The following is a 27,266-nucleotide window of genomic DNA, read 5'->3' as shown; positions in this document are numbered from 1 at the left end:
TCAAACCATTTTGTTGTAGAACCGCATAGGTTGAAGGAGGGGAATACTAGCCATTTCCAAATGCCCGCCCGCTCTGTCTTTGGGGGCGCGGCCTTCGCGAAACCAATCCCCTCCTCGCTTCAGGGATGGGCACCTCCCCTTTTCTTCGGGAACTGTTGATTTATGTGTATATTGGTTTTTCTGGACCGGGGAGAGGATCCGTCCGGGAGCGGCGTGGATTTGCGCCGAGTAAGGCTAATGTTTTCGGTGATCAAACGCTTCTCATTGGCTTCCCCTCCTGCGCTGAGGCGGCGCCTACTTCTTACGCTCTCCCTTTTGGGTTGTGCAACCCGGGGGAACCAACCCCCCCAAAGCTCCCTGAAAGCAAGGAGCCGCGTCCTCAGGCCGAATGTCCCATTGGCTTTACTGCTCGCGGGAGGGCGGATGGTGCAGCCGCTCTTGTTGCTCATTGGGCCGGCTTATTTCATGGGGCGGGACTTGGCTGGGCCTTAACTCTATCCGCTGTCTCCGACTGGTTTCAGGGCCAAGCTGCCATGCGTTCCGGGGGCCGCGGGCGGCCCCGGCTCCAGGTCGGGGAACGCAGCCTTTTGGAGCGACCCTCACCGCCCAAGCGCCGCCTGATACCGCCGGCACAGCTGTTGCCCCAGCTGCTGTTGGCTCTGACAGTAGCCTTGGTGTTCTATACCATTTGGAGCAGCTGGCATAGCCAGACTGAAGAGCTGCCGCTGGGCCGGGAACTGCGGGTGAGTACGGGCGGGGACAAGGGCACAGCGGAAGCCCTTACTCCTTGCCTCCCCTTCCCCAAGGTCTCATGGGGAAGACCCTAGGTTGGGTTGACCTGGCTTTGTCTTTACCATATGGCCCTAGCTGCAGGTGCCGCCGTCTCCGTTCTTAGAGCGCATACCCCTTTCCAACGCAATGAGGCTTCGGGCTTGTTTTGTAATAGCGGTTACCCCGTAAGAGAGTCTGGAGTAGTAAGACTTGGAGTTCTGGGTTCTAATCCTAAAGTCAGCTATTTGGAAGAGTCCCTTCCTCTCGCTGGGCCTAGATTTCCCTCATCAAGATTGCCGTGGGCTGCGCAGGATGGGTTTGGAGGGACTTCTAGAAACCTCTGGTGCTGGAGGCTGCGACTAGGAAGAGGAGGGCAGCCTCCAGGATATGGTTGGAATGAGGGTCGTTTTCATGCTGTGCTCTTCTCTTCCCTACCTGCTTCCTCAGGGCCCTTTGATCGGAAGCCTCCCCGAAGCTCGGGTGCGGAGGGTAGTGGGGCAACTGGACCCTCACCGTCTCTGGAACACTTTCCTGCGCCCTCTGCTGGTTGTACGGACTCCGGGCAGCCCGGGCAATCTCCAAGTCAGAAAGGTAAAAGGACCCCACCTCTAACCCCTGACCCCACAGCCCATCAGTAAATAGGAAATAGGTATCCTGCCCAAGTGGCAGAGCTGGGGGTCTGCCTGGAGCTAATAGGAGCTCTATTCTGCTAACCACCAGACCACTGCCCTCTATACTGCACACCCCACCCTCAAATCTTATTATATGCATCAGCAACAGCCCTATGAGCCTAATGAGGTGGGTACCAATCTGATCTTCATTGTGTAGATGAGGAAACTGACACCCAGAATAGTTAGGCATTTTGCCCAAATCCCACAGCTAATAAATGGTATGCTTTCAACCCAAATGGCTTGGCCCCAGAGCTCTATATTGCTCCCCAGAAGGCATTGAAAGTCTTTTGAACACTACCTGACTTCAAATCCACCTCAGCCACTTGGTATGACCTTAAACTAATTGCAGCTTCTCTGTGCCTCGGTTTCCTCATCTGCAAAATGGAACCATTGTCAGTCCCCACTCCATAGGGATTCCTAGAACCAGGACTGGGCACAGAGTGAGTGCTATGGAAGGGTGAGCTGTGCTTCGTTTGGGCTTCAAGAGATGGGAGCACTCCATGCCTGGCACTTAGTAGGTACTCAGAGTGTCTTAAGGGAACGATTCAACCCAAGTGGCGTTGGTGGGCCAACCTGACTGCTCAGCATGGTTCACATGGCCCTTCTGACCTTCTCCCCAGTCCCCACCCACCCTCCCTCTTCTCTATTGCCACTAGTTCCTGGAGGCTACACTGCGGACACTTTCAGCAGGCTGGCATATAGAACTCGACTCCTTCACTGCCTCCACACCCCTGGGGCCGTTGGACTTCGGCAATGTGGTGGCCACGCTGGACCCCAGGGCTGCCCGCCACCTTACCCTTGCCTGCCATTACGACTCCAAGCTCTTCCCATCTGGCTCAGCCCCCTTTGTGGGGGCCACAGATTCAGCAGTGCCTTGCTCCCTGCTACTGGAGCTTGCCCAAGCCCTTGATCAGGAGCTGGGCAAAGCCAAGGAGAGGGTAAGGAGAGCAGGGGTAGGGTGGGGGTGGGTGAATGAGGGATGTCTCTTCCTTGGTCCATACCACCACTCTCCCTTGCCTGGTCTTATCTTCCTCCACTCCACACCAGAGTCCAGGGGGTCTTTCCATTTCCTGAATGTCAGATTCTGTCCCTTCTCTACCTAAAACCCTCCCATGGCTCCCATGTCATTCCGTGAATAAGCCAGAGTCCTTCTCTTAGCCCATGAGGTGTGCCCTCTCATCTCTCTGGTCTCCTCTCCCACCCCTCATCCCTCACTCCCTCCATGGTAGCCTCCCACCTCCTCTGTGGACCTCACTCTCAACCTCAGGGCATTTGCACTTGCTGTTTGCTCTGCCTATAGTGTGCTTTTCTCAGATACCTTGCTGACTGGCTCCCACCCTTCATTCAGGGGTCCACTCTGATGTCAAAGAGACCTCCCAAAGAGACCTCCCCAGCCACCATAAAATAGCTCCTTGTCACTATCCCATGCCTCATGGGGCTTTAGGTTGATTTGTCTGTCTCCCAAGCTCAAATAAGCTTCAGATAGGTAGGCCTTTGGCTGTGTTTATTTCCTGTTGTATTCCCTGAATACTGCCCAGAATACTGCCTGGCATAAAGTAGGATGTCAATGAGAATGTATGGAATGAATGGAGACACCTCATGCCTCTATCCTGCTCAGATCCCTTCCGTGGCTGAAACCCCAGTGCCCTTGTAACAGAGCCCAAGCTCCCTGGCCCTTGCTGGGCCCTAGGGCCTCTTCTCAAACCTCTCTGGCCCCTTCTCTGGCCCCAGTCCTGGTCCATGCTGCTTCCTCACCAGGGAACATGCTTCCCTCTGCTCCATTTTGCCAGGCCAGGTCTTCCTCAGCCTCAGTGCAAACATCCCTTCCCAGCAGACCCAACATTTTCCCCAGGCCAGGTTATGCCCCACCCTCTTGGAGGACGTTTCAGGACCCTGTTATTTTTAGAAGCATTTGCCCAACTTCATTTCATGGTTTGTACAATTATTATTTGTGGGTCTGTCTCTTTTGCCAAATGAACTTAAGGAATAGCTCTTACAATCAGAGCTAATCCTTATTTAGTTACTCTGCATTAGGCACTGTCCTAGGCTGTTTTATTGTTGTTGTCGTTCAGCCGCTACGTCCTGTCCTACTCCTCCCAACCCCATGGACTATAGCCGGCCAGGCTTCCTTGTCCATGGGGTTTTTCAGGCAAGAATACTGGAGTGGGTTGTCATTTCCTTCTCCAGGGGATCTTCCCAGCCCAGGGATTGAACCTGCATTTCCCACGTCTCCTGCATTAGCAGGTGGATTCTTTAGCACTGAGCCACCAGGGAAACCCGTGCTGTCTTAGGACCTGGGTTCAAATCCTACCCTATAAAAAGTGGTATTAACTCTGTTTCTACGTAAGGAAGTCGATGCTTTGAGAACTTAGTAGCTGACCCACTGCTGCTTGGCTACCGAGCAACCCAGCCAGGATTTAAATCTAGGCAGACTGTACTTTTGGCTATCAGGTTCTACAAGTGAGGAGACTGTTTGCCCTAGTCAGCTGTGCAAACAGGCAGGAAATGTGGGTGCGTTGAGGTGGCAGGCTGGCACTGAGCTCGCCCTGACCACTGGCCCCCACAGGCAGCCCCAGTGACCTTGCAGCTGCTCTTCCTGGACGGTGAAGAGGCACTGAAGGAGTGGGGACCCAAGGACTCGCTTTATGGCTCCCAGCACCTGGCTCAGCTCATGGAGTCTACACCCCACGGCCTGGGCTCCACCAGGATCCAGGCTATTGTAAGACTAGGGCCCTGCTGGGTGCTGGTGAGGTGGGAGGAGGGAGGCATGAGGTTGGCAGCATCCCGCTGGGCTGTTCAGTCCTGGCTTGTCTCCCTAGGAGCTCTTTATGCTTCTTGATCTCCTGGGAGCCCCCAACCCGACCTTCTACAGTCACTTCCCTCGCACGGCCCGCTGGTTCAGTCGGCTCAGGAGCATTGGTAAGGGTGAAGGTATAGGCAGACACCTGCCTGGGATGCTGGAGAGAGGACCAGGCACCTGGCCTCTGAGGGGCCATCCAGCTTTCCCTCCACCTCCCTAGCCTCTCCCTAAAGCACTGGGGAAGAAACACAAAAGATCCCATAGCAGTCAAATGAAGTGATTACAGACAGGGGTTCTAGGGTCAGAGAGCCCTGGGTTCAGATTCTGGCTTTCCTTCTTACCGGCTGTGTGAGCTTGGGCAAGTGGTCTCCTCTCTATGAGCCTCAGTTTCCCACCTATAAAATGGGCATGATGCTAATAGTGGGAATGTCTGCCTCCTTAGACTTGAAGGGATTAAATGAGACCAGGAACATAGTCAGCCTGCAGTCTGGGTAACTAACATTATCCCAGAACGATGAACTAAACATTCATCCTTATTGACATAATCAGTGCTTTACCCCCAAGGCCTCCCACCCTCTTCTGATCTGTGAGCAGGGGAACTTTTGACCCTTAAGGGGCTGACCTTCTGCTTTCTAATCCCCACCACATCCAGAGAAGCGCCTGCACCGTCTGAATCTACTGCAGTCTCATCCTTGGGAAGTGATGTACTTCCAGACCGGGGAGCCCCCTGGCTCTGTGGAAGATGACCACATCCCCTTCCTCCGCCGAGGTACCTGCTATGGGAATTGGGGGGCAGGGGGGCCACAGGTAGGACCTGGCCCCTTCCTAGACTTGGGGACTAGTGGCAAATTGCTTAACCTCTTTGTGTCTCAATTTCCTCATCTGCAAAATGGGGATAATTAACAGCCCCCCATCTCAAGAGTTGCCAAGGGGACTGAATGTAAAGACCTTTGACCAGTGCCCAGCACTAGCGAGTGTTCAGATCTTCTAGTCTTTTCATAATCCATGAAGTTTTTAGTTTTTTTTGATTTGTGTTATGAATATATTGGATGTGTTTTTTTTTAATGAACACATACCCTCACACACTTAAAATAATTGTTCAGAGTTCTTCAAGTGGCACAATGTTGGGGGCGGGGGGAGAAGGCAGACTTCTCCAGGCGTGGGCCTGGGCTCCTGGGTCAGCTGGGGGCCACACATGGGCCTGTGCCTCCTCTTTGCCCTGCAGGAGTTCCTGTGCTCCACCTCATCTCCACACCCTTCCCCTCTGTCTGGCACACGTCCAACGACTCCGAGGCCAACCTGCACCCACCCACAGTACACAACCTGAGCCGCATCCTGGCCGTGTTCCTGGCTGAATACCTGGGGCTCTAGCCTGCCCAGGGGATGCTCTGAGGGAGAAAGGCCCAGTAGGAGACAGGCCCAGGCCCTCCTGGGCTGTGCTGGCTTGCCCTTTTTAACCCCTTCGGCTCTGTTTGTGCTCTGACTGGAAGATGCTCTTTCTCGATCTCAACCTGCCACTCCTCAAAGACGTGGAAGAGAGAGATCCCCATGGGGTGAGAGCCAAAGGAACGAGCCCGGCCCCTGCCCTGAGCTACAGGGGACCGAGTGCCGTTCGCAGTTTTAATCAGCAGACGGTGGACTGGCATCCGGACCAGCAATACCCTTGACCAAATGAATTCTCTGTGGCTTCTGTTTCCGTGGCAGTTCATTCTCCAGAATGGCAGCCTTGCTAATGCACCAGTCCAGACCTAACTCCCACAGGAATGTGGCATGCGGGGTCCACCGAGGCTCTGCTCGTAAGCAGGGACAGAGGAGGGAGAAGCCAGTCCTTGGGAACTCCAGATTCTGCTGCCTGCAATGGGTGATAAACCAGTGTTTCTGCAAAACATGTTCTGCACAACTAGCATACATAGGTGTTGCATGAAAAAGGGGACCAAAGCAGGGTGAGACAATATTAAATGAATTTCTTCATTTCATGGTGTGCAATTTTCATCCAGAGTAAGAATGCAATGTTTCCCCCAAGTATTTCACCACGGAACCCCTTTTTTGGGAAGCACCTCACAGAATCTGGGTACCTCAGAAGATACGTTGGGAAACACTGGGTTTTGATCATTTGAAAGTGCTTATGGTAGAAATGGGTCTGATCTAAAACACTATAAAATAGTTACAGCAAACCATCCTTTCCTTTTTAGCTGTGAGCACAGAAACGAGAGATGACATGTGTAACTGTAAACTCTAGTGATGGCCCAAGGAATTATTTCCCAGCCCTATCTAATTTTCAGATGCAACTGGGGTGCTTTTTGAAAAATACGGGGAATTCTGTGGCAGTCCAGTGGTTAGGCCTTGGTGCTATTACTGCTGGGGCCTGGGTTTGACCCCTGGTCAGGGAACTAAGATCCTACCAGCTGCGCAGCGAAGCCAACAACCAAAAAAAAAAAAAAATGGATTCAGAGGCTGGGACTGTATAAGCACCTGGGGAATCTTCACGATCAGCACTTTGGGACATGCTGTCCTTAAGGATATACGTTTGGTGCATTTTAGCTGCTTAGCAAACCTGCTCCAAAGAAAGCCTAGGAGAGCACTTAGGCAGGGAGTGTGGTGCTCAGCTCTGTGCCTGCTGACTTTGTGACTTTGATGGAGTCTTGGTAGGCTGCAGGGAGGCCAGGCCAGGGTAGAGGGTTAGAGTGAAGGTGGGGACCTCCCTGGTGGTCCAGTGGTTGGGACTTCACCTTCCAATGCAGTGGGCACAGTTTCAATCCCTAGTTGAAGATCCCACATGCTTCAAGACCAACAAACCAAAACAGAAACAGTATTGTGAGAAATTCAATAAAGACTTTAAGAATGGTCCACATCAAAAAAAACCTTAAAAGAGTGAAGGTGAACATTGGCTTTCCCAGACAACTCAAGGCTGACTCAAGAGGACCTGTGGGCTGAGGGACAATTTCGGTTCTCATTTTGCAAATGAGGCAGCCAGGGCTGAGAATTACAAACTGTTGTTTAGAGTTCAGATCCTCACCCACAGCTGTGCTCCTAAGCCCGTGTCCTACCTCTTTCTAAAAATCACCTGTGCTGGTCCAACAGATGGTTGACCAAAAAAGTAGCTCCTCCTGAGGCTTTTATTTGGCTGCAAGTTACAGTGAGGTTTAGAAGGGCGGAGACTAACAGCCTTTTAGAAGTGGAATTGACAGAAGTCAGAAAGGAAATTGCCAGATATCAACAACTAGGGTAGTAAGAGGGTCTCAAATCAGAGAGTTCCTATTTGTTCATTTCATGATGCCAAGCACTTAAAACTACAACATGTCTCCTTATCATCACAGCCATCTCAGAGGTAGGTGAAACCATCACCTCAGTGTTAGAGGAAGCAGTGTGTTCAGTTCCATCGTGGACCTCCAGGCCTCCCTGTAAGTCATCTTGCTGAGTGTACCACACCCAGGCACTGGGCAGGGTTTTCCACTTGAATCTGGGGTCAGGATCATGAGCCCATTTTACAGATGAGGCTGCTGATGCTTGACAAGTTAATGCTTTCCCCTGCTCCCATCCGTCCCTGAAAGGCAGCCTCCCCCAGCTTCACACTATGAAGGGCCCAAGAGGGGTCTTTGATGAGCACAGCTGGTGAGCACTCTAGTTTATCAGCCTTCTGAGGAACTGTCCAACATTCTCCTTTTTCAGATTAAGAAACTGAGGTTCAGAGAAGTCAATTGCTGAAAATCACAGCTGGACACATTCATTGCATGTCTAGGTACTTGTTTCTAGATTTACTGAGATGATTTATCAATAAATCATCTGCCTGTGATTCATTGCGTGTACCCATCTTTTTATCAGTCTGGAATTTGCAATCGTTGTGTCCTGACATACTATCACTGCAGTTTCATTTTCTTTTCTGATTCTAGGATGCCAGTTAAATGTGTTAGACTTCCTCTATCCTCCAAAACCGTTTACATTTTTTTCTTTTTGGTCTCTGTGCCACTTTTTCAGACCTTGCTCTAGCTGAATAACTCTTTTGTTGTGTCGTTTGTTCAGCCTAGTCTCTATTTTTTACTTTTGGTTACTGTATACCTTTGTGGGTTTTTCCCTTTCATTCTGGCTAGGCCATTATTCAGGTCTGGGTTCCCTGCATGTATTTCCAAGCCCTTTTTTCTTCTAATCTTGACTGACCACCTGCAGCCTTTGTGGGTCTGTTTTTGCTCTGCGGCACAGCTGCTTCTTGCTGCTGCTGCATTTCCATGTGTGTTTGGTTATTTGACTCTTACTGCTCATTGGTGGGGATTCTAGGTGTCAGCTCCTCCCACCAGAGGATTTTTGTTTCTGCTAGACATCTCAGTACCCTGGATCACAACAGGTGATGCAAAACCGGGTTGCCTGTGGCTGCAGATTCTCAGGGTTCATTCCGCCCACCCCCACCCCCACTTTCCTTTAATTTTGTGTTTCCTTCAGCGTTTAAAACACCTTCTCTGCAGTGTTCTGGGTCAGTCTTACCTGAGCTTGTAGTTTGGTGGGATACCAGCTCCTATTATATTCTTCACCTTGGGCAGGCTTTGACTTCTGCTGGCCTGTCCCAAAAGGGCTACAAATTAGAAACCCAGGGTTGTTAACATCGGCAAATGCCCTCAGAGCAAAAGTGGCTTTAGGACCCCTATGGACCTTTTCCTTAAATTTTTGGCTTAGTATATCCATAACTGTGTTTTATTGGCTATTTGAGGCTTTTCAGATTTTACTTCCTGTTTTCAGCAGGATAGTCCAAATAACCCGGCCTTCTCTTTACAGGAATCCAAAATTCCACAAAACCAAGCCAAGTTATAAATCCAGGTCTCTTTGATTCTAAAATCTAAGTATTAAATAACTACTCTGACATATCCCCATCTCTGGAAATTTTGATTCCTTGGTAAGAATGTCAGAGACTGTTAGCCACTGCTCAATATCCATTTTCCCCTCTTCTGTTAGTTAATGATTAGCTGAATATCTTAAAACTTTTATTACAGGGCTCTTTATGAGTTTCTGTTTGGGCATAATGCATCTGGCTAAGCGTCTGCACGTCCCAGTCTCCCCTGCAGTCCTTCCATGTGGCTAAAGTTCTGATCAGTGAGCTGTGCATAGAAGCATGGTGTAGTATTTCTGAGAGGGAGACTCCCTTCCCCACAAAATGGTAATGGATGGAGTTGTAGCAGCCATCTTGGACCATGAGGCTGAGGGCCAAAGGCAAAGAATAATGGAATAGTGGGCTTGAAGGAGTCTGGGCTCCCAGTGACTTCAGGGCCACCATACCTGCCCAATACTGGGTTTCTAAAGAAATAAAAGCTACTTTGTTTGAGTTTCTGTTAATACTATTTTGAGATTTTTGAATCCAAACTGACACAGATGAAGAGTCAAAAGTCATCTCAGTCCAAGGGAATTGGCTAAGGATTCTTTCAGCTTTTTCCATCTCACCATGAACTGGCCCATGACTTCCTTCTCTTCCAAACAGCTTCCCTTAACAACACACAAACCAGTCTGGGCCCAGCCTTATAAATATTGATTTTATAGAAAGGACCAATTCAAAATTGGTCAGATGCCACACGTTAGAAGCTTTCCAGAACCACAAGGATGAAAAAACAAAACCAAAAAAACAAAACCCCAAACAGAACAAACAAAAGTACTCCAGATCAAACTGCCTGAAAGTCAAGGTCTTGGTTCACTAAAGGAATCTTTAAAAAAAATATGCGGCTGGGGGATGGAGAGACCTCTAACACCCGAACAAGTACCCAGAGTGGAAGGAAAAAAACAGAAATTGAAACCCTTAGTCCCCGCCCACCGCCCCCCACCCATGCTGTCCAGAGAGAGGCAAAGGGTTTCACAGCTTTTTTTGTGGGGGTGGGGGTGGGGGTGGGATGGGATCATGGCAATAGCTTAAATATTGGAAGAGAAGTTTTGCACTTCAACTTTTATTTTCCTCTTGGGGACCTAGAGAGACTGATAGCTTGAGGTTATGGAGAAAACTGATTTTTATTGTTTTAACGGGGAAAATGTCTAGAAATGGCAGGTGGCCATGAAAAGTGTCAAAATGTGATCAGTGATCTGATGGCCCCCAATTCCTAAAGAGGAGGTGAGCCCTGGTGTAGGAGGTTAGGAAGGGTACCAACGCTGGGTGCTGCGGCCTCTTGGGGGAAAAGAACAACTCCAGAGAGAAAGAACTGGGGGAAGGGATGCAAGGGGGCCGGAATGGGGGAACCCTTAAGTAGTACCAAAATTAGCTGCCGTCTGCTCCCTGCTAGTGGGTCCCTGGGGTACAGAAGGTGGCAGGGAGGGCATCAGGACTGAATGGAGAGGAAATTGAGATGCTCATTAAAAAAAAAACACCCAACTTGAGGATCTGAAGAGTAGAAAACCAGTAGGGGTCAATCGGAGTGCTTTCTTGGTCACCCCCGTGAACCCCATCTTAGTTCTGGAGGGGGATCCATGCTGCCTGGGCTGGGGGTATGGGCTGGTGACCCAGTCCCGACCCCGGCTCCCAGGGGGAGGGGGTGGGTGTGGGTGTGGTGGGCTCTTCCCCACCCCCTCCCCCCGCTTCACCTCCCCTCCTCGCGGCCAGCCCGGCCCCCACCAGTGCCCGGCCCGTTGCAGGGCAGCACCCAGTTGTTATCATGCAGACCCAGGCGGCAGCCGGGGGTCTCGCGATCGGCTCGGCGGCAGCACATCCAGTAGGAACGTCCGTAAGGCAGGTCGTGGTGGTAGGGCTTGGGGTGCCAGCGGCAGAGCGACACATCGCCCTTCTCGTATCTCTTGCGGCACTGCTTGCAAGGGTCATCGCGGTAGAGTGGGTCGCGGCTCCAGCGGGAGTCTGTGGCCCGCACGCCGAAGGCCTCAATGATGCCCTTGAAGTGGTGGCAGGTGCACTTGAGAGCCGCCAGGGCCCGCGTGGGCAGGAAGCTGAAGATCTTGACCAGCACGTGCTCTGGGAGCACCAGCATGTACTGCCGCGGCTCCAACAACCGCTGGATCTTGAAACGGATCTCCAGGAAGTCGTGGGACACGTGCCGGTACAGGCGGCACAGGGAGGTGTCGGCTGTCCCCTCAGCATCGTCTGGGCCTGGTGCTGTGGCCGGTGAGTCGGCTGGCGGAGGCTCGGGGGGCCCGTCCGGCCCCCGGGACTGGAGGAAAAAGAGCTGGCCAGGCGGGGGTGGCTCCTCGGGGCTGACAGTCAGGCACACCGTCTCCTCTTTCACGTTTTTGGTGCTGTCCTTGCCAAAGAAGATGCACTCGTCCACCACCCCTGTGACCACCACATCCACGTGGAAACCTGACGCTCCGCAGTCCCGGGCAGGGGGTGGCGGGGGCGCTGGGGGAGTGTCCTCGGGCCTGGCGGGGGCAGGGGTCTCACCCTCACTGGCTTCGTCTGCCCTGGCCAGCAGGAACTCCACGTTGCTGGGGAGGGCGTCCCGAGATGGGCTGATGAGCTGGTACAGGTCGCAGGTGATCTTGTCCTTGGCCCGGGCTCCAGGACCTGGGCTGCCAGGGTAGGCGCAACCCGGCCGGCCCCCGCTCCCGTTGGGTAAGCTGCCATCCGGTGCTCGGGACTCTCGGCCGTTGGAGATCCGGAAGGCGATGCGCACCTCCCCGGGGCCTGGCCCAGGCCGCTCCTCCTTGCGGAGGCCCTTGGTCGGAGGGTTGTCCCGCTGGGCCTCAAAGTGGGCCACTGCCTCGGCTACACGGCTGCAGTCCCCGCTGCCAGACCTTCGTTCGGATCCCAGCCCCTTGCCAGGCCCACCCTGCTCAGCCGACACGAAGACCACAGGCGCTGGGGTGCTGGGCCGCGGGTAGCTCTGCAGGGCCAGGGCGGCCCGCTGTTCCACCAGGGCCACCATCTCGGCCACAGAGAGCAGGTCCACATCCTCGCCGGCGGAGATTGGGGCCCCCTCCGCGGCAGGGGGCCCGTCTTGTCCCCCTGGGTCCGGCGGAGCCTTCGTAGACTCAAGACAGCGCCTCCTCCGCTTGGCCTTGGAGCTGTCACTGCCCCAGTGCCCCTTGACCTTCATGGAGCTGGCCCGACTGCCCCCACCACACTGGTGGGCCACAAAGAAGGCCACCTTCTCCTTTGTATTCCCCGGCTTGATCACATACCATGTGTCCAGCAGGACTCGACCCTCGTCGCCAGCAGCGGCTGCGGAAAGGAGCGGGGCAGGCTGGGAGGCAGGAGCATCGGAGGCCAAGACCGGGGGCGTGTTCTCAGAGTGGGCAGGGCCATGTTCTGGCTCCGCCCCACCGCCCGGCTCGGAGCAGGCTGAGGGCTTGAGAGCTGCAGAAGGTGGGCGTGGCTGGTTCTGGGAGTAGGTGCCAAAGGGCCGAGGGCACCAGAGCTGGAAGGGCAGAAGGCCACCTCGGTCCATTCTGGGAATGGTGGCAGACAGGCGAGGGTTCACCACATCGCAGGGCCTGGATGGCGGTGGGGGGCTCCACAGGTCACCTGGAGACACGGAAGAGGGGATGGGGGAGCTGGGGAACAGCCAGCCCTGTCAGTTCCTCTCTGACCTCAACCTCTTGGACCTGAGGAGACAGACCAGGCTATACCACTCAGATCCTGTTCCCGCCCCGCCCTGACCCAGATGAGCAAATGGAGGGCTGCAGAGAGGTTGGGACCTGCTTCTGTAATACCCAGAGTGTGACAGGAGCTGGCAGTTTGCTCCAACCCTCCACTGCCTGCCTGGTTTTACTCATGATCCACAGGCCTTCTGCTGCCAGAACTTTAAACAGAATTTAAAGTACCAACTGACGGAAAGCTCCTCCTTTTTCTATTTGATCACCCAATAATAAGTTCCGGAAAAGACAATTCCCAGCCCTCCCCACAGCTATAGGAGCCTAAACCCATGGAGGAAGGAACAAGGTGGGCTGGGCAGGGGAAGATTGGAGGTAGGAGACAGAGAGGTCCTTAATAGTGGAGCTCTTCACTCGGTTCTGGTTATGAGGCTCTTTGGGGATCTATCATAGCTGCAGATCCTCACCCAGAAAAATGCACACACTTGCAACAAGACTGCAGGTTAATTCCTTTAAGCAAAAACGTAGACCCCTGGCATGAGACGGCCTTTGTAGTCTAGCTTCTTCAAGCTGCTCCCAACTTGCTGAGTTTGAGGCTCAGAGTGGGGAAGGTTTATAAATTGCAAAACCAGGCCTTCAAACTTGGTTTCCAGATTTCTCAATTTAGGGCTTATAATAGTGACCGTTTTATTTTGCAATGACTTTGTGTGCATGACCTAATCTGGAGGCAGTCTTGCTAATAAGCCTGACCCAACTATGTTCTGGGTTTTCCTAGTGGCTCAGATGGTAAAGCGTCTGTCTGCAATGCAGGAGACCCGGGTTCGATCCCTGGGTTGGGAAGATCCCCTGGAGAAGGAAATGGCAGCCCACTCCAGTATTCTTGCCTGGAAAATCCCATGGATCTCGGAGCCTGGTAGACTACCATCCATGGGGTCACAAAGAGTCGGACACGACTGAGTGACTTCACTTCATCTATGTTCTACTGCAGAACTAACAGTCTCAAATCCTCAGTCTTTCCCTGGGGCATCTCCCTCCAGATATCTTGAAACTAAGACACTCTTCAAATGTCGAAACTTCCACATGCTTACAGACCAGTGAAAGTAGTCTGCTGACTCCTGGTTGTACTATTTTGAGCTACAGGCCAAATCCAGCCCATTGCCTATCTCTGCAAATAAAATTTTATTGAAACATGTTCCTTTGTTCATGACTACTTTTATGCTACCATGGCAGAGTTGAGTAGAGGTGACAGAAAACATATGGCTTGCAAAGCCTAAAATACTCATCATCTGGCCCTTTATGGAAAAAGTTTGCTGACCTCTGTAGTATATATGGTTCCTCTAAATTCAGGCAATACCACAGACACCACTAAATCACCATTTATTTCATGGCCCTATAGCTTTAAGATCTAGACAGCCTCCAAGCACCTCCAAGCACTCACAGACACCAGAGTCTTAATCCTAAGAATCCTTGCCCCCCATAATTCCCAATCCCACCTACTACTCCTAACACAGCCCCTGCTGAAATCTCTTTCTTGCTTAAAAAAAAAAAAAAAAAAAAAACCATACAGCCCCTAAAACCTATAGATGGCTAAGTTTACCAACAACCAACACATCTAAAATGTCCAGGAACAGGGTTTCCTTGGTGGCTTGATGGTAAAGAATCTAGAATCTACCTGCCAATACAGGAGACATGGGTTTGATTTCTGATCTGAGAAGAACCCCCATGTCTCAGAACAAGGAAGCCTATGCACCACAACTTTGAGCCTGTGCTCCAGAGCCAGAGAGCCACAACTACCGAGTCCATGTGCCCTGGAGCCTGTGCTGCACAACAAGAGAGGCCCCCACAATGAGAAGCCTGTGCACCGCAGCAAGAGTGGCCCCTACTTGCTGCAGCTGGAGAAGGGCCTGCACAGTGATGATGACCCAGCACAGCCAAAAGTAAATAAACAAGATTATAAATAAATAAAATGTCCAGGAATAGAAACTACCACAGCAAAAGCCACTCATTCTCTATAGATGCAAATATATCCTGACCCAAAACATCCAGACCCTCTCAAAATCTTAAAACTTCCAAACCTAAAAATATCCCCTCCAGCTCAGAGAGCCTTAATCTCAATGTAGACCCAGACAAATCCCATGCCTACCAAGAACTCCAACACACACAGCAATTTCCCAACCTCACAGATGACCCAAAAGACCAGTTTTCTGAAATTCTATACTTAGCTCAAACTCTCTCTAAACCTCCACGTGCATTACCTAATCCCACAGAAGGGCCCCCGACCGCAAAACAACTAACTAAAACATCAATGCTCCCTAACACATAAAACTAATACAAAACCATTTATTTCTCAAAGTCAAAAGAACCTCCAAAATACTCCCAAAGAAACCTCACAAAATGTTAATATGCAGACATGAGCTTATGGCACGCTCGCTGGCAGTTTACTGCGTACTGTTTTAACAATTCCTGCTAATCCTCCCTCCTCCCTAGGAAGCAGGGAGTGTTATTTGTCCGAGTCCAGATGAGGGGCAGAAAGGTTAAATCCCTGTCCAGAGCCAGACAGGGAGGAAGTCGGGAGAGCTGAAAGCGTATGCATTCTGGGTCCAGACATGGGACTCTCTGCTTCTAAGTCTCTCCGTGGCTCCCCAAATCCTATACCCACCAAACACCCCAAACCACATGGGCGATTCCCTACAATACATTCGAATCTTCCACAGTACATAGGAACACAAACTCAAATCCCAAGGCGCCACCTAAACTCAAGAGAACCCCAAAGTATTCCCATACCCACGAAAAATGTCCCCACTCCCTCCCATTATAGCTTCCCTGGCATTCGCCACCCCCTAAGGCTACTCTCGAAACCTAGGCACGCCCCCTCAAAGCGCCCCACCAGCGCGCCGCACCCCTGCGGGAGGAGGAGGCACCCACGCGTGCGCAAGAGAAGAGGGCCCCGCCCCCTCGCTCCTTCCCTCCAGCTGTCGCGCCAGCCCGGGACCCAGCTGGTTTCCCTCCGCCCCTTTGTTGACAGACGTGCGCGTGATGGCCCCAGCCAATGAGCGGCGGCCATTCGGAGCCATGCCCATATAAGGCAGGCCTTGGCGAAGGGGCCCAACTTCGAAAGAAGGTGGAGTAGGCGAGAGGTGACGAACGGGGTGTGGAAACAGTCAAGTGCAAGAGAGTGTGGAACAATTCCTAACTTCCTGCTAAACGGAAGAACAAGGCCAGGACCCAAGCCATGACAATCAAGGAAAGGTTTATTACGACGGTTCCTCTAAACAGGAGCCCTGATTGACAGCTGAGATTTAAAGGGCCAAGCAGTTCAGGGATTGAGACTCCAGGTCCGGAGGAAAGGAAGGGAGCAGAAAGATCTGGAAGTGCCTAGCTTTGGTAGGGAGACCTGGAGGGAGAGATTTCCCGCGGGAGAAACGGAGCGGCAGGATCACCTCACCCTGAAAAACAAATGGGCAGAACTGTCGTCACTAGTCCAAGCCGCTGGGCCTGGCATTCAAGGCTCAGGCCGTGTGGCCAAAAGGACCTCTCAGGCCTGCCCTTCCAACCAGGCGCCGCAAATAGTACAAGAAAATAATATGAAATACTTTAATAATTTTTAAAATATTGGCTACCTGTTAAAATGAGACTATTTAGGATATAAATGAGTTAAAATGTTAAAAATTGACTTCATCTCTTTCTTTTGACTTTTTAAATGTGGCTACTAGATTTTAAATTACATGTAAGGTTCACCTTTTTTCTATTGAACAGCACTGGCCTAGATCCTTTCAGTGCCAGGCCGGCTCAAGAGACACTCCACTCCTGGCATCTGTCCATTCCCACACCCTGTCTGCTACCAGCCATCCTGCACATCAGAGCCAGAAGGGTATTCTCAAAATATAAACCTGACCTTGTCCCTACTCTGCTCAGAACCTACCATGACTCTGCCGTGCCTCTGGGGAAAAGCCCAGATACTCTCTAACTCTAGCCTCATCCTTCCCCACTTCCCCATGCCCCCAGTGGGCCCAGGTAAGCACCTGCTCTGGCCTACAGAATAGTTAGAATACTGAGGCCCTCTTTGATCCTCAAGAGGAGTGGTTATCTCCACTGTATAGATGAAGAAACTGAGGCAGGTCAGGTTGCCTAACTAGCTCAAGGTCACACATAACTGGTGGGACTTAGAGCAGGGATGGGAACCCAGGGAATCTGATTTTAGATTGCTGTGCTCTATTGTTTAATTATATATTCTCTGGGGTTTCAGCTCAGCCATCCTCTCCTCCAGGAAGCTAACCCCCTAAGGCTGGGTCAGGCTCCACCTCTGGGGTCCCACACTGGCCTCCTTGCTGGATACTCCTCAGAGTCAACCAAGCCCTTTCCTCCTATGTTACCTCTGATTGGCATGCTTTCCCCCCAGAAAAGAAAGAGCAAGCCCACATGGCTCTATCCCTTCTATCATTTGGGTCTTAGCTCAAATGTAACTTTCATGGGCCTGTATCTTTAACCAGGAAGCCTTCCCTGAGCTCCCTTTCTGGAAACCTTCCACCCGCCCAGAGAGGTCCTCTGGGTTCCCCAAACCTAGCCCTGTCCACTGTCACTATTGAGGGATGGATCCGTCTGCTCCACGGAATAGTGAACCCATGGGAGGAAAGGTCAGAGTTATCATGGTCATCATGGTGACCCCAGCAACACTGCCCAGCACGGGATGGATTGGATCAAAGTTCCCTGCCCTAAGGCTCCATGTCTCAAACTCCTGGAGGCCTGGCAGTGTAAACTCTCTTTCACACCCAAATATTCCATCTGGGTCAGAGGTTACTAGGGCAGAATTCTCTAACTTCCCAAACACGAAGATCCGAACAAGGCCATATCCGAACAAGGCCATACCCTAAGGCAATGCTCCGTGAAGATCCACTTATTGAAAAACATCTGGAGCTAAACAGACTAAAAATCAAAAGATGGAAAAAGACTGACCAGGCAAATAAGAACCAAGAATCAAGTAGAGAGGCTTCCGCGGTGGCTCAGTGGTAAAGAATCCGCTTGCCAATTCAGGAGACACGGGTTCGATCCCTGATCTGGGAAGACCCCACATGCTGTGGAGCAACTAAGCCCGCGTGCGCCACAACTATAGCGCCTGTGCTCTAGAGCCCAGAAGCCGGCACTACTGAGCCCATGCGCCTTACAGGGCTGTGCTCTGCAGCAAGAGAAGCCACTGCAATGAGAAGCCCGTGCACCACAACTAGAGAGTAGCTCCCGCTTGCTGAAATTAGGGAAAAGCCCCTGCAGCAACAAAGACCCAGCACAGCCAAAAACAAAAGAGTCAAGTAGAGAAGTGACAGTGCTGATTAAAAAAGACAGTTAACAACTGACAAAAGGAAAAAGGGATGATTAGGGACAAAGAATGTGACAAAACAAACTGACCTACTATACACAAAAGTGCTCAACATACGTGCTCCTAATACTATGGTACAAAACAGACAAGGCAAAAAGCAACAGAATGACAGCTTGGCAAGTCCACCACTGTAGTGGGGAACCTTAATGTATCTCTTCATAAGACAGTGGTTGAAAAGAAAAAAATCAGTAAGGATGTGAACCACATAATCACCACTCTTGCTGGAATACCCACAATTAGAGAATCCAGCTTTATGTCCCTCATCTGACATTCTCAGGTCCTCCTGTGTGCGGGCCCTGGGTTGGGTGCTGCAGCTACAGAGATGACACAGAGATCACCAGAAAGAGCTCATGGGAAAGGGGGCAGGCATCCAAAGAAACAGTCATGGCCAAGATGAATGTATTACAGAGGAAATGATGATCACAACAGCAGTTAACACTGGAGCTCTCACCGTAAGCCAGGCTTTGTTCTGAGTGCTTTATAAATATTAACTCATTTAATTCTCACATCGTTTTACTACTTTTTAATCTCATTTCAGATGTTAGAAAGTGGGGGCATAGAATGGCTGTCGGACACAGCTTTGTGGCCAAGCTTTGAATCAGAGTCTGGCTGACTCCAGAGTGCAAGCAGCTCCTTCATGGAGTATACGGAGCGATTTTCCTGGATCATCTTGTTCTGTCTGCAAAGCCTTTGCACTCTCTGTTCCTTCTGCCTGGAATACTCTTTCCCAGGTATCCAGAGGGCTCACCCCCCTCCTCAGATCACCTTCATGAGACCTTTCTTTTTAAATTTATTTTATTGAAGTAGTGTCGATTGGGGCTTCCCAGGTGGTGCTAGTGATAAAGGACTCGCCTGCCAATGCAGGAGATTCGGGAGACTCCAGTTCAATCCCTGGGTCAGGAAGATTCCCTGGAGGAGGGCATGGCATCCCACTCCAGTATTCTTGCCTGGAGAATCTCATGGACAGAGGAGCCTGGCAGGGTACAGTCCATAGGGTCTCCAAGAGTAGGACATGACTGAAGTGACTTAGCACGCACAGTTGATTTACAATGTCATGTTAATTTCTACTATACAACAAAGTGATCCAGTTATACATATATATACACATTCTTTTCCATAATGGTTTATCGTAGGATATTGAATATAGTTCCCTGTGCTATACAGTAGGATCCTGTTGTTCCTGAGAACATCTTGATTGAAAACTGCAGTCCCCGCCACAGATAGACATCCACACTCTCCCTGATTTTTCTCTTTAGCATGCATTACTATCTACTATACTATAAACTTTATTATTGTCAGCTCCCCTCACTAAAATGAAAACTCCCCCAGACTGGTATTTTTTGCCTAGTTTTTTCTTCCCCGTCTCTACATCCCCAGCTTTTAGAATAGCACCCAGTGGTTGGGTACTATGAGTGTGGTCCTCAGAGCAGCAGCTGGAGCTGGAAGTGTATTAGAAAGGTAATCTTGGGCTCTCCCCTACACCTGCTGAATCAGAAAGTGCACATCAGCAAGATCTCTGGGGGACTGCACGATTAAGTTGGAGAACCTACACCCAGGCACACTGCAGGTGTGCAGCACTTATTGGTTGGAACAAACCCCTAACGCTGCCTTACTGTCCGCCTTCTGCACAGATGCTACCGGGAACCTCTTGTGAAAAATGAGCTGGTCCAGCCAAGTCCAGTGGTGGAAATCCTGCTCCCAGGACCAAGGCAGGAAGCCACCTCCTCCAGGAGCCGTGTTGGTGCCCTCCTAAGCCACACAGGGTCTCTTCCTCCTGAGGCCTCCTCTGGCCACGCCTGTCATCTGTCCTGGCTGAGTGACAATGACCTGGGTAGGGCCTCTCTCTCTTCCCTCCATCCTCTAGGTTTCTGGAAGGCTGGATTCTCTCCCCAGAGGCACAGCTGCTCCAGCCTCCTCACTTGGCTCCCTGGCCTGGTTTAGTTCTTCTGGCTCCATCCTTTTCATGGTAGCCAGAAAGATCTTCCTAAACACCAATCAGACCACAGAACTCCCCTGTTTAAAAATCCTTCCATGAGAGGTGCAAGTTGGCAAAACAAAACGAACGAACCAACAGAACAGGCACAGGAACCCTTTCTCGAGAAGCTGCCAAAGGATTTGCTTCACAGAAGTAAAGGAGTAAACCAAGAAAAAGGAAGCTATGAGATCAAGGAGATAAGATCTAGTTCAGAAGAAAGACAAAAGGAAGGAGTCCCCAGATGAAGATAAAGGAAGCTCCGAGGACAGCTGTGTAGCAGGTTAAGGGAGAACCTGCTTCCATAAATGCACAGAGAAAGGAAAAAGGCTGCTAATTAACAAGCTAAGCCTTGGACTTAAGAAGTTGGAAATAGGAATTCCCTGGCAGTCCAGTGGTTAGGACTCTGTGCTTTCACTGCCAAGGACTTGGGTTCAGTCTCTGGTCAGGGAACTAAGATCTTGCAAGTTGGAGAGGTCAGGGTCATGCCAGGACAGGGCTGGGCACAGAACAGTGCCCCGGGAGTGTACTTGCCCATTACTACAACAGGCATTGGTGGCAGGACCCTCATGGCACTGCTCCCGGTCTTATTCCTTCAATCCTCCACTCTCTCCACCCTGTCACCCCCCTCTACAACTGGGTCCACAATCCTGATCCATCCATGCCCCCCTATTGGTTTTTTTGGACTCCGGGTCTGCTGGTCTCTCTCCTCCTCTTAAGTTTTCCTTTCTAATAGCTGGTCAGAATCATACAAATCCTCAGCATCTAGAGATCCAGGCCACAGACAGAATTCAGGCAGCTTTCTCACTTTTAGGGCTATGACTACAGACAGGGTCCTTATCACTCTGTGCCTCAGTTTGCCCCACCGTAAAATACAGATAGTAACAGTACCCATCCATGGGTTGACTGCTGATTCATTGAAATCAAATCGGTAGAGCGCTCAGTGCCAGCGAGGCACCAAGGAGAGGTTCAGTATGAAGGGACCAGGATTATTAAGAAAAGGTGAGACATGGCTTCCCCGGCGGCCAGGAGTTAAAGACTTCTCCTTACAATGCAGGAGGTGAGGATTATATCCCTGACTGGGAAGCTAAGATTCCATATGCCTGGGGGCCAAAAAATCAAAACATAAAGCAGAAACAATATTGTAATAAAATCAATAAAGTCTTTAACAACGGTTCACATAAAAACAAGGTTTTAAAAAAACAAAAGGAAAGTAAGAAAAGGTAAGACAGGTTATTCCCTGGCGGTCCAGTGGTTAGGACTCTGAACTTCCACTGCAGAAGACAGGGCTTTGATCCCTGGTCAGGAAACTAAGAGCCCATCAGCATGGCAAGAAAAAAAGGGACAACTCAAGAGTCTGACAACCACTTGATGGAGTCAAAGACTTCTTCCCTGTTTATTTTACACTCTGAAATTAAACCAGTCCTATTCCCCCACAATAATCAAAACGATGGCCATTACTTTGTTACTGTCTGGTACTGGCTCTCACCTAGTAATTAAACAGCATTTACAGAGCAGTTACTATGTGTCAGACACTGTTCTGGGCATCGGGGACATGCAGGACACAGGAGACAGAAATCCTTGTCCTCATGGATTGGAGACAGGGTAAATTTCACAGTGCTAGAGGAAAACAAATATAGTAAGTGAAAGGGCTCAAGAGTGTAAAGTGGGGATTATAATCTTAACTTAGGGGTCAGGAGCAGGTGACAAGCCAAGTCTTTTAGAAAACCTGGGGACTTCCCTGGTAGTCCAGTGGTTAAAAATCTCCCTTCTTATGCAGGGGGACTCAGGTTCGATCTTTGGTCTGGGAACTAAGATCCTACATGTCACAGGGCAACTAAGCCCAAGTACCTCAAATACTGAGCCCATGTGCTCTGGAGCCCATGTGCCACCACTGAGACCCGACACCACCAAATAAATAAATAAATATTTTAAAAAAGAAAAGAAAACTTGCATTTTTAGGAATAACACAGCTTTACCAGAGTTTCCAGCAATATACCACTAGCAATAGTAAAGAAAAAAAAACTATATATATATATATATAATTCCGCACGAGTAAGCAGTTCATGCGGTCACAAAGAGTCAAACACGACTAAGCGACTGAAAAACAACAAAGCTTCAGATAAACCCAGGTTGGAAACACACTTAAGATTTGAGGAAAAGGCAAAGTAACTTGGAAAGCAGACACATTTTTGAAGACAAACAAATAAAGGAAGGAGGCAGGGGAAGCACTGCATCACCAGGGGGCGCCCAGATGTGACAAATGGGTACAAGGAGGAGAGGCTGGCAACTTTTCCCTAAACCAACGGGGTTCCAGATCATTCATTGCGACCTAGAAACAAAATGTTAAAAATCCAAGAAAGCTGGGAAAGATTGAAGGCGGGAGGAGAAAGGGACGACAGAGGATGAGATGGTTGGATGGCATCACTGACTTGATGGACATGAGTTTGAGCAAGCCCCGGGAGTTGGTGATGGACAGAGAAGCCTGGTGTGCTGCAGTCCATGGGGTCACAAAGAGTTGGACACCAATGAGCACTGACTGAACTGAACTGAGTGACAAACAGGCAAAACTGGCATGAGGGGCTGAAAATGAATCAGGAGTAGAGTAACCCACACCCGAAAAAGGAGCACAGATGCCACCAGAGATGCAAAGCTGCCCCAGAGTTGTGACAGCCGCAAGCACCCCAAGGGGAGGGTGGCAGCCTGTACCTGGGACAGGTGCTGGCAAATAGTAGGCGCTCTGTCAACACGGTGGATGATTCAAGGGATGAACCTCCATTTTCCAGAAGAGGAAACTGAGGTCCTGGGGGGTTAAGTACCTTGCCCAAAGTCACAGAGCTGGTGGGTGATGGAGCCAGGGTTCAAATCTTGGTGTTATGGTTCTGGAGCACAAGCTCAATAAATTTTTCTGGAAAGAATAAAGTTAATCAAAATACATCACACTTACAAATAACTTAATATGCACTAGGCATATTATACACAAGATCTCATGAACTACTGACAAGAGTTTCCTGGTTGGACTATGGCCCATTTTACATATGAGAAAACGGAGGCCCAGAGTAGGCAAGTAACTTGGCCAAGGACACACAGCAGCAGAGGTGGGGATGGGAACATGGGCCTACCGGACGCTGATGCTTTTAACCATAAGCTTTCCTATTAGAGCCAGACAATTTAGGGGATAAACTCCGGAAGCCTACAACAAATGAACCAAACTATTTTAACATTACTTACATACAAAGCTGGGAGGTCCCAGTGACCAAAAAGTCAGGAGGGAAAAAAAACACAGTTGTTAGAAATACCTCCTATTCACTGAAATACCTGGAGTTGGGCCAGGCTGGGCATTGGTGAGTGAATTATTTATATTTGGCTGGGGCTAGGAATGGGAATGGGGACAGATTGAGTTTCTGAGCACCCCCTCAGGGAGTCAGGCCTGGGCTTAGGTGCCAGGGACAGAGGGTGGAGAACTAGAAGAGTCAGGACACAGGAGCAACCTGGGAGAGAAAGGAAAAGGCAGTCTGGCTGGTGTCTCCCTCACCAGCCTTTCTCTACCGCCCTCTCTAAGGTCTGCATTTCCCATTCAAAAAAATGACAACCCACACACAGCAAGCACTTATTCAAGCACTTTATATGCTTACCTCCCTGAACTCTCTAACCTTCCTAGGGTTACTGACCCCATTTTATAATAGAGGAGAGGCCAAAAGACTTGCCTAAGGTCACAGAGAAGGTAAGTGGCAGAATTAAAATTTGAACTGAAGACCGCTTCAGACTTCCCTGGTGGTCCAGTTGTTAAGACTCCAGTCTTCTGATGCAAGGGCATGGGTTTGATCCTTGCTCCAGGAAGATCCCACACGTGGTGGAGCAACTAAGCCTGTGCGCCACAACTACTGAAGGTGGTGTACCTTACAGCCCATGCTCTGCAACAAGAGAAGCCACTGCAGTGAGAAGCCCAGGCACCGCAACTAGAAAGTAGCCTCTGCTCACCGAAACTAGAGAAAGCCCGTGGGCAGCAATGAAGACCCAGCACAGTCAGAAGTAAATAAATAAACAAATCTTAAAAACAAACAAACCTGAAGATGGCTTCAGTTCTCACTCTGCCCTACTCATGACATTGAACCTCAGTACAGGAGCACAGATTCCAAGTCAGGATGCCTAGGTTGGAATCCTGAGTCTGCCATTTAATGCTGGATGACCTTGGGAAAGTTGCTGAACGTTGCTGTGCCTCTGGCTCCTTTCCATAGAACGGAGCTAATAAGAGCACCTACAACTTAGGGGTGTTGTCAGAATTAAAGGAGTTAGCACATACAAATAGCTAAGAACAAGGCCAGGCACTTCCTAAACAATAAGTGTTAGCTGGAACTGGATTGGCTGTGGGGAAACCCTCTCCCTGCCCCCGCATGTTTCTGACCTGGGGTGTGCCCAGATCAGTGCCAGGTTTTGAGAAAACGCCCCGGGGGCTCCACTGAAAAGGAGGGAATCCATTAGCACCTGTGACCAAGTCACATTCCTGGGGTGGGGAACTTTCCACCAACTGCTCTGAGACTAAGGACTTATCCTGAGCCAGGAGGACGATCTTATGAAGACTCCTCTCTTCTCAGTGGCATGTTGTTCCCACAACAGATAAGGGCACTGAGTTTCAGAGAGAGGACACTTGCCCAGATCATAAAGGAGTGAAGAAAAGATCTGAATGCTGGACTGCCCATACACATACACCACCACACTTTTCTAAATCCCACTGGAGAAATGAGTGCAGAAGTCGTCTCTATGGCCTCTTCTGGCCATATTACCCTACAGGTGTGTGGCTGTCCAGTTTATCGGGAGTTTCTGGCTGGACTAAGCAAACTATCGCTACAGGCAGGCCCCTAATCTCTTGCTCCCTACCCTACCCACAGTCCTGGATCCTAACCTACACATCACTCTACCACTGATTTCTTTCTTTCACCATCTCATCTTGCCCTCCTGCCCACAATCCGATCCAGAGGCTCCAACCCACCGCTTTCAGAATTGGCCTCTCCCTCGGAGCCTCCAGACCCTCTCATTCATCTAGCACTGACTCCCATGCCTTTCCACATCCTCCCGGCTAACCCCTCGAAATTGCCCCCTTCTGGGCCTCTGCCTGGACGCCAACTCCCTTCTCCAACTCGGGACTCCTTTCCCCAGCTCTGAGCTTCCTTACAATCAATCCCAAAGCTCGAGTCTCTCCCCACCTTCAAGACCCTTCCCCAGCCCCCATTCTACAATTCCCTCCGGCTCCCGGCTCCCAATCCCCTCCCCCAAGCGATCTCCCCTCACTCCAGCCCCTTCTTTAGCCCCTGCCTCTTCCCTCTCGCTACCGGGTCCCGAATTCCCGCACGGGTTCTCAAGCGCCCCCGGCCCCAGCTCGAGGTTCTCACCATCACCCCGCGCTGCAGCTCCCTCGGCTACGCGGGTTTCCCCCACTCGCTCCTCTCCAGCCTCCCCTTCCGGGTTCCCGCCCCGAAGCCCGCTGGGAATTGGAGTCCGGGCGGCCCCGGACTACATCTCCCAGAAGGCGGCACGGTTAGGCGCGGAGGTGGGGAAGGTAGCAAACTGGGCGGGCTGAGGAAAAGAATGACTCCAACTCCCAGGAGGCAGAGAGGGCGCCTGACAGCGCAGGCGCACAGAGCGCCCCCGCCAGGTGCGCTGGGAGATGCAGTCCAGCCTCCTCCATTTTGGCCCGGGGCCCTTGGAAAAGAAACTGAGAAAATTGTAAAGCGGCGTTTGTGAGGGGTGGAAAGAGCAAGTTTACCGATTTCCTTAAACTGATTAACATGATAATTAGCAGTGCCTTGTATTTTCTCAAACACTTTCCCATCTACTTTTACCCCTGATTTTCTTACCACTAATTTACAAATAAAGAAGTTAGCCTTAAACCTTAGGAGGGAGGAATGCTCCATATACTAGAAATTTGTACATATTATAGTTATAATAGAGGATTCACGAAGACAGGCACCTTTGTGTATCTTGTTCAAACACCCAGAACAGTGTAAATAAGTGTTGAGTAAATATTTATTGCATGCTAATTATATGCCTATTGAATTTGCCTGCAGTGCAGGAGACTCCGTTTCGATTCCTGGGTCAGGAAGATTCCCCTGGAGAAGGGATAGTCTACCCACTCCAGTATTTTGGGGCTTCCATGGCGGCTCAGACAGTAAGGAATCTGCCTGCAATGCAGGAGACCTGGGTCATTCCAGAGTTGGGAAGATTCCCTTGGAGAAGGGCATGGCAACCCATTCCAGTATTCTTGCCTGGAGAATCCCCATGGACAGAGGAGCCTGGCAGGTTACAGTCCATGGGATTGATTGCAGAGTCGGAGACGACTGAGCAACTAAGCACAAATATGTGCCAGACACTCTGCAGAGAATCCAAGCATTATCCCAAATTTATAAAAGCTAAGGCAGAAATAAATTGAGAATTTTCTCCATGGCAACACAGCCAGCAAGTGATTTAAACTGAAATGTGCTGGACACCAGTGCCTCTACTTTCCTTTAGGTTGCTAGATCGCCTCCCTTTAAGCAGTATTTTCCTGTCCATCCTTCTCATAGGTTGTGAGAGTGAACTTTCTAAAATGCAGAGTTTGCTATATTAAGAAACATAACTTCATGAGAGGAACTGCTATTAAGGCCTGATTCTGGCGGCCCTCTTCTTTGAATCTTTTCTCAATTTATCACTCTTTAACGCAGCCTCTACCTCACTAGATTCTGTTTGTGAGCCTTCCCGACTGCACTAGGAAGGCTGTGGCTAAATCCTCAACTTCTAGCATGGGTCTTGGCACACAGTAAGTCCACATTGCTGCTGCTGCTGCTAAGTCGCTTCAGTCGTGTCCGACTCTGTGCGACCCCATAGACGGCAGCCCACCAGGCTCCCCCGTCCCTGGAATTCTCCAGGCAATAACACTGGAGTGGGTTGCCATTTCCTTCTCCAATGCATGAAAGTGAAAAGTGAAAGTGAAGTCGCTCAGTCCACATTAACCCTGTGCTGAAGGGAAAAGTTGGAAACCGGACACCAGAGGGCAGGAAGGAAGATTAGTCAGATCTCCCTTGCTTCCTTATAGTTGGCAGTTGAGGAGACCCCGCCTCCTCGCTCAGCTCCTTTGGCCTCGGACCTCTGAAGTGGACTAGGGGCGTGGCCAGGGGGGCGGGGCCTGCCGAAAAGGCGGGA

General features: G+C 50.5%; 2 protein-coding genes across 2 annotated transcripts; one reads left to right on the top strand and one right to left on the bottom strand.

Moving 5' to 3' along the window:
- Positions 1-180: 180 nt before the first annotated feature.
- QPCTL (glutaminyl-peptide cyclotransferase like) lies at positions 181-6,416 on the top strand. The gene is made up of 7 exons (XM_040252510.1): positions 181-743; positions 1,219-1,362; positions 2,099-2,380; positions 4,009-4,161; positions 4,262-4,361; positions 4,895-5,011; positions 5,468-6,416. Exons 1-7 carry the CDS (start codon positions 534-536, stop codon positions 5,611-5,613), a joined length of 1,152 nt encoding a protein of 383 aa, XP_040108444.1. The 5' UTR covers positions 181-533; the 3' UTR covers positions 5,614-6,416.
- Positions 6,417-9,735: 3,319 nt separating this feature from the next.
- FBXO46 (F-box protein 46) lies at positions 9,736-25,534 on the bottom strand. The gene is made up of 2 exons (XM_040252509.1): positions 25,481-25,534; positions 9,736-12,679 (listed from the first exon to the last, which is right to left on the bottom strand). Exon 2 carries the CDS (start codon positions 12,600-12,602, stop codon positions 10,785-10,787), a length of 1,818 nt encoding a protein of 605 aa, XP_040108443.1. The 5' UTR covers positions 12,603-12,679; positions 25,481-25,534; the 3' UTR covers positions 9,736-10,784.
- Positions 25,535-27,266: the final 1,732 nt, after the last annotated feature.

This window comes from Oryx dammah, unplaced genomic scaffold (assembly GCF_014754425.2).
Source record: "Oryx dammah isolate SB20612 unplaced genomic scaffold, SCBI_Odam_1.1 HiC_scaffold_13, whole genome shotgun sequence".
Taxonomy (NCBI): Eukaryota; Metazoa; Chordata; class Mammalia; order Artiodactyla; family Bovidae; genus Oryx; species Oryx dammah.
Note: the sequence above shows the minus strand (reverse complement) of the source record. Positions and strands in the feature narration are given on the sequence as shown.

Coding starts and splice junctions, on each gene's coding strand:
- FBXO46 (XM_040252509.1), bottom strand. CDS start 12,602: ATGGACCGAGGTGGCCTTCTGCCCTTCCAGCTCTGGTGCCCTCGGCCC.
- QPCTL (XM_040252510.1), top strand. CDS start 534: ATGCGTTCCGGGGGCCGCGGGCGGCCCCGGCTCCAGGTCGGGGAACGC. Junction 2,381..4,008: donor TGGGCAAAGCCAAGGAGAGG/GTAAGGAGAGCA, acceptor TGGCCCCCACAG/GCAGCCCCAGTGACCTTGCA. Junction 4,362..4,894: donor CAGTCGGCTCAGGAGCATTG/GTAAGGGTGAAG, acceptor CACCACATCCAG/AGAAGCGCCTGCACCGTCTG.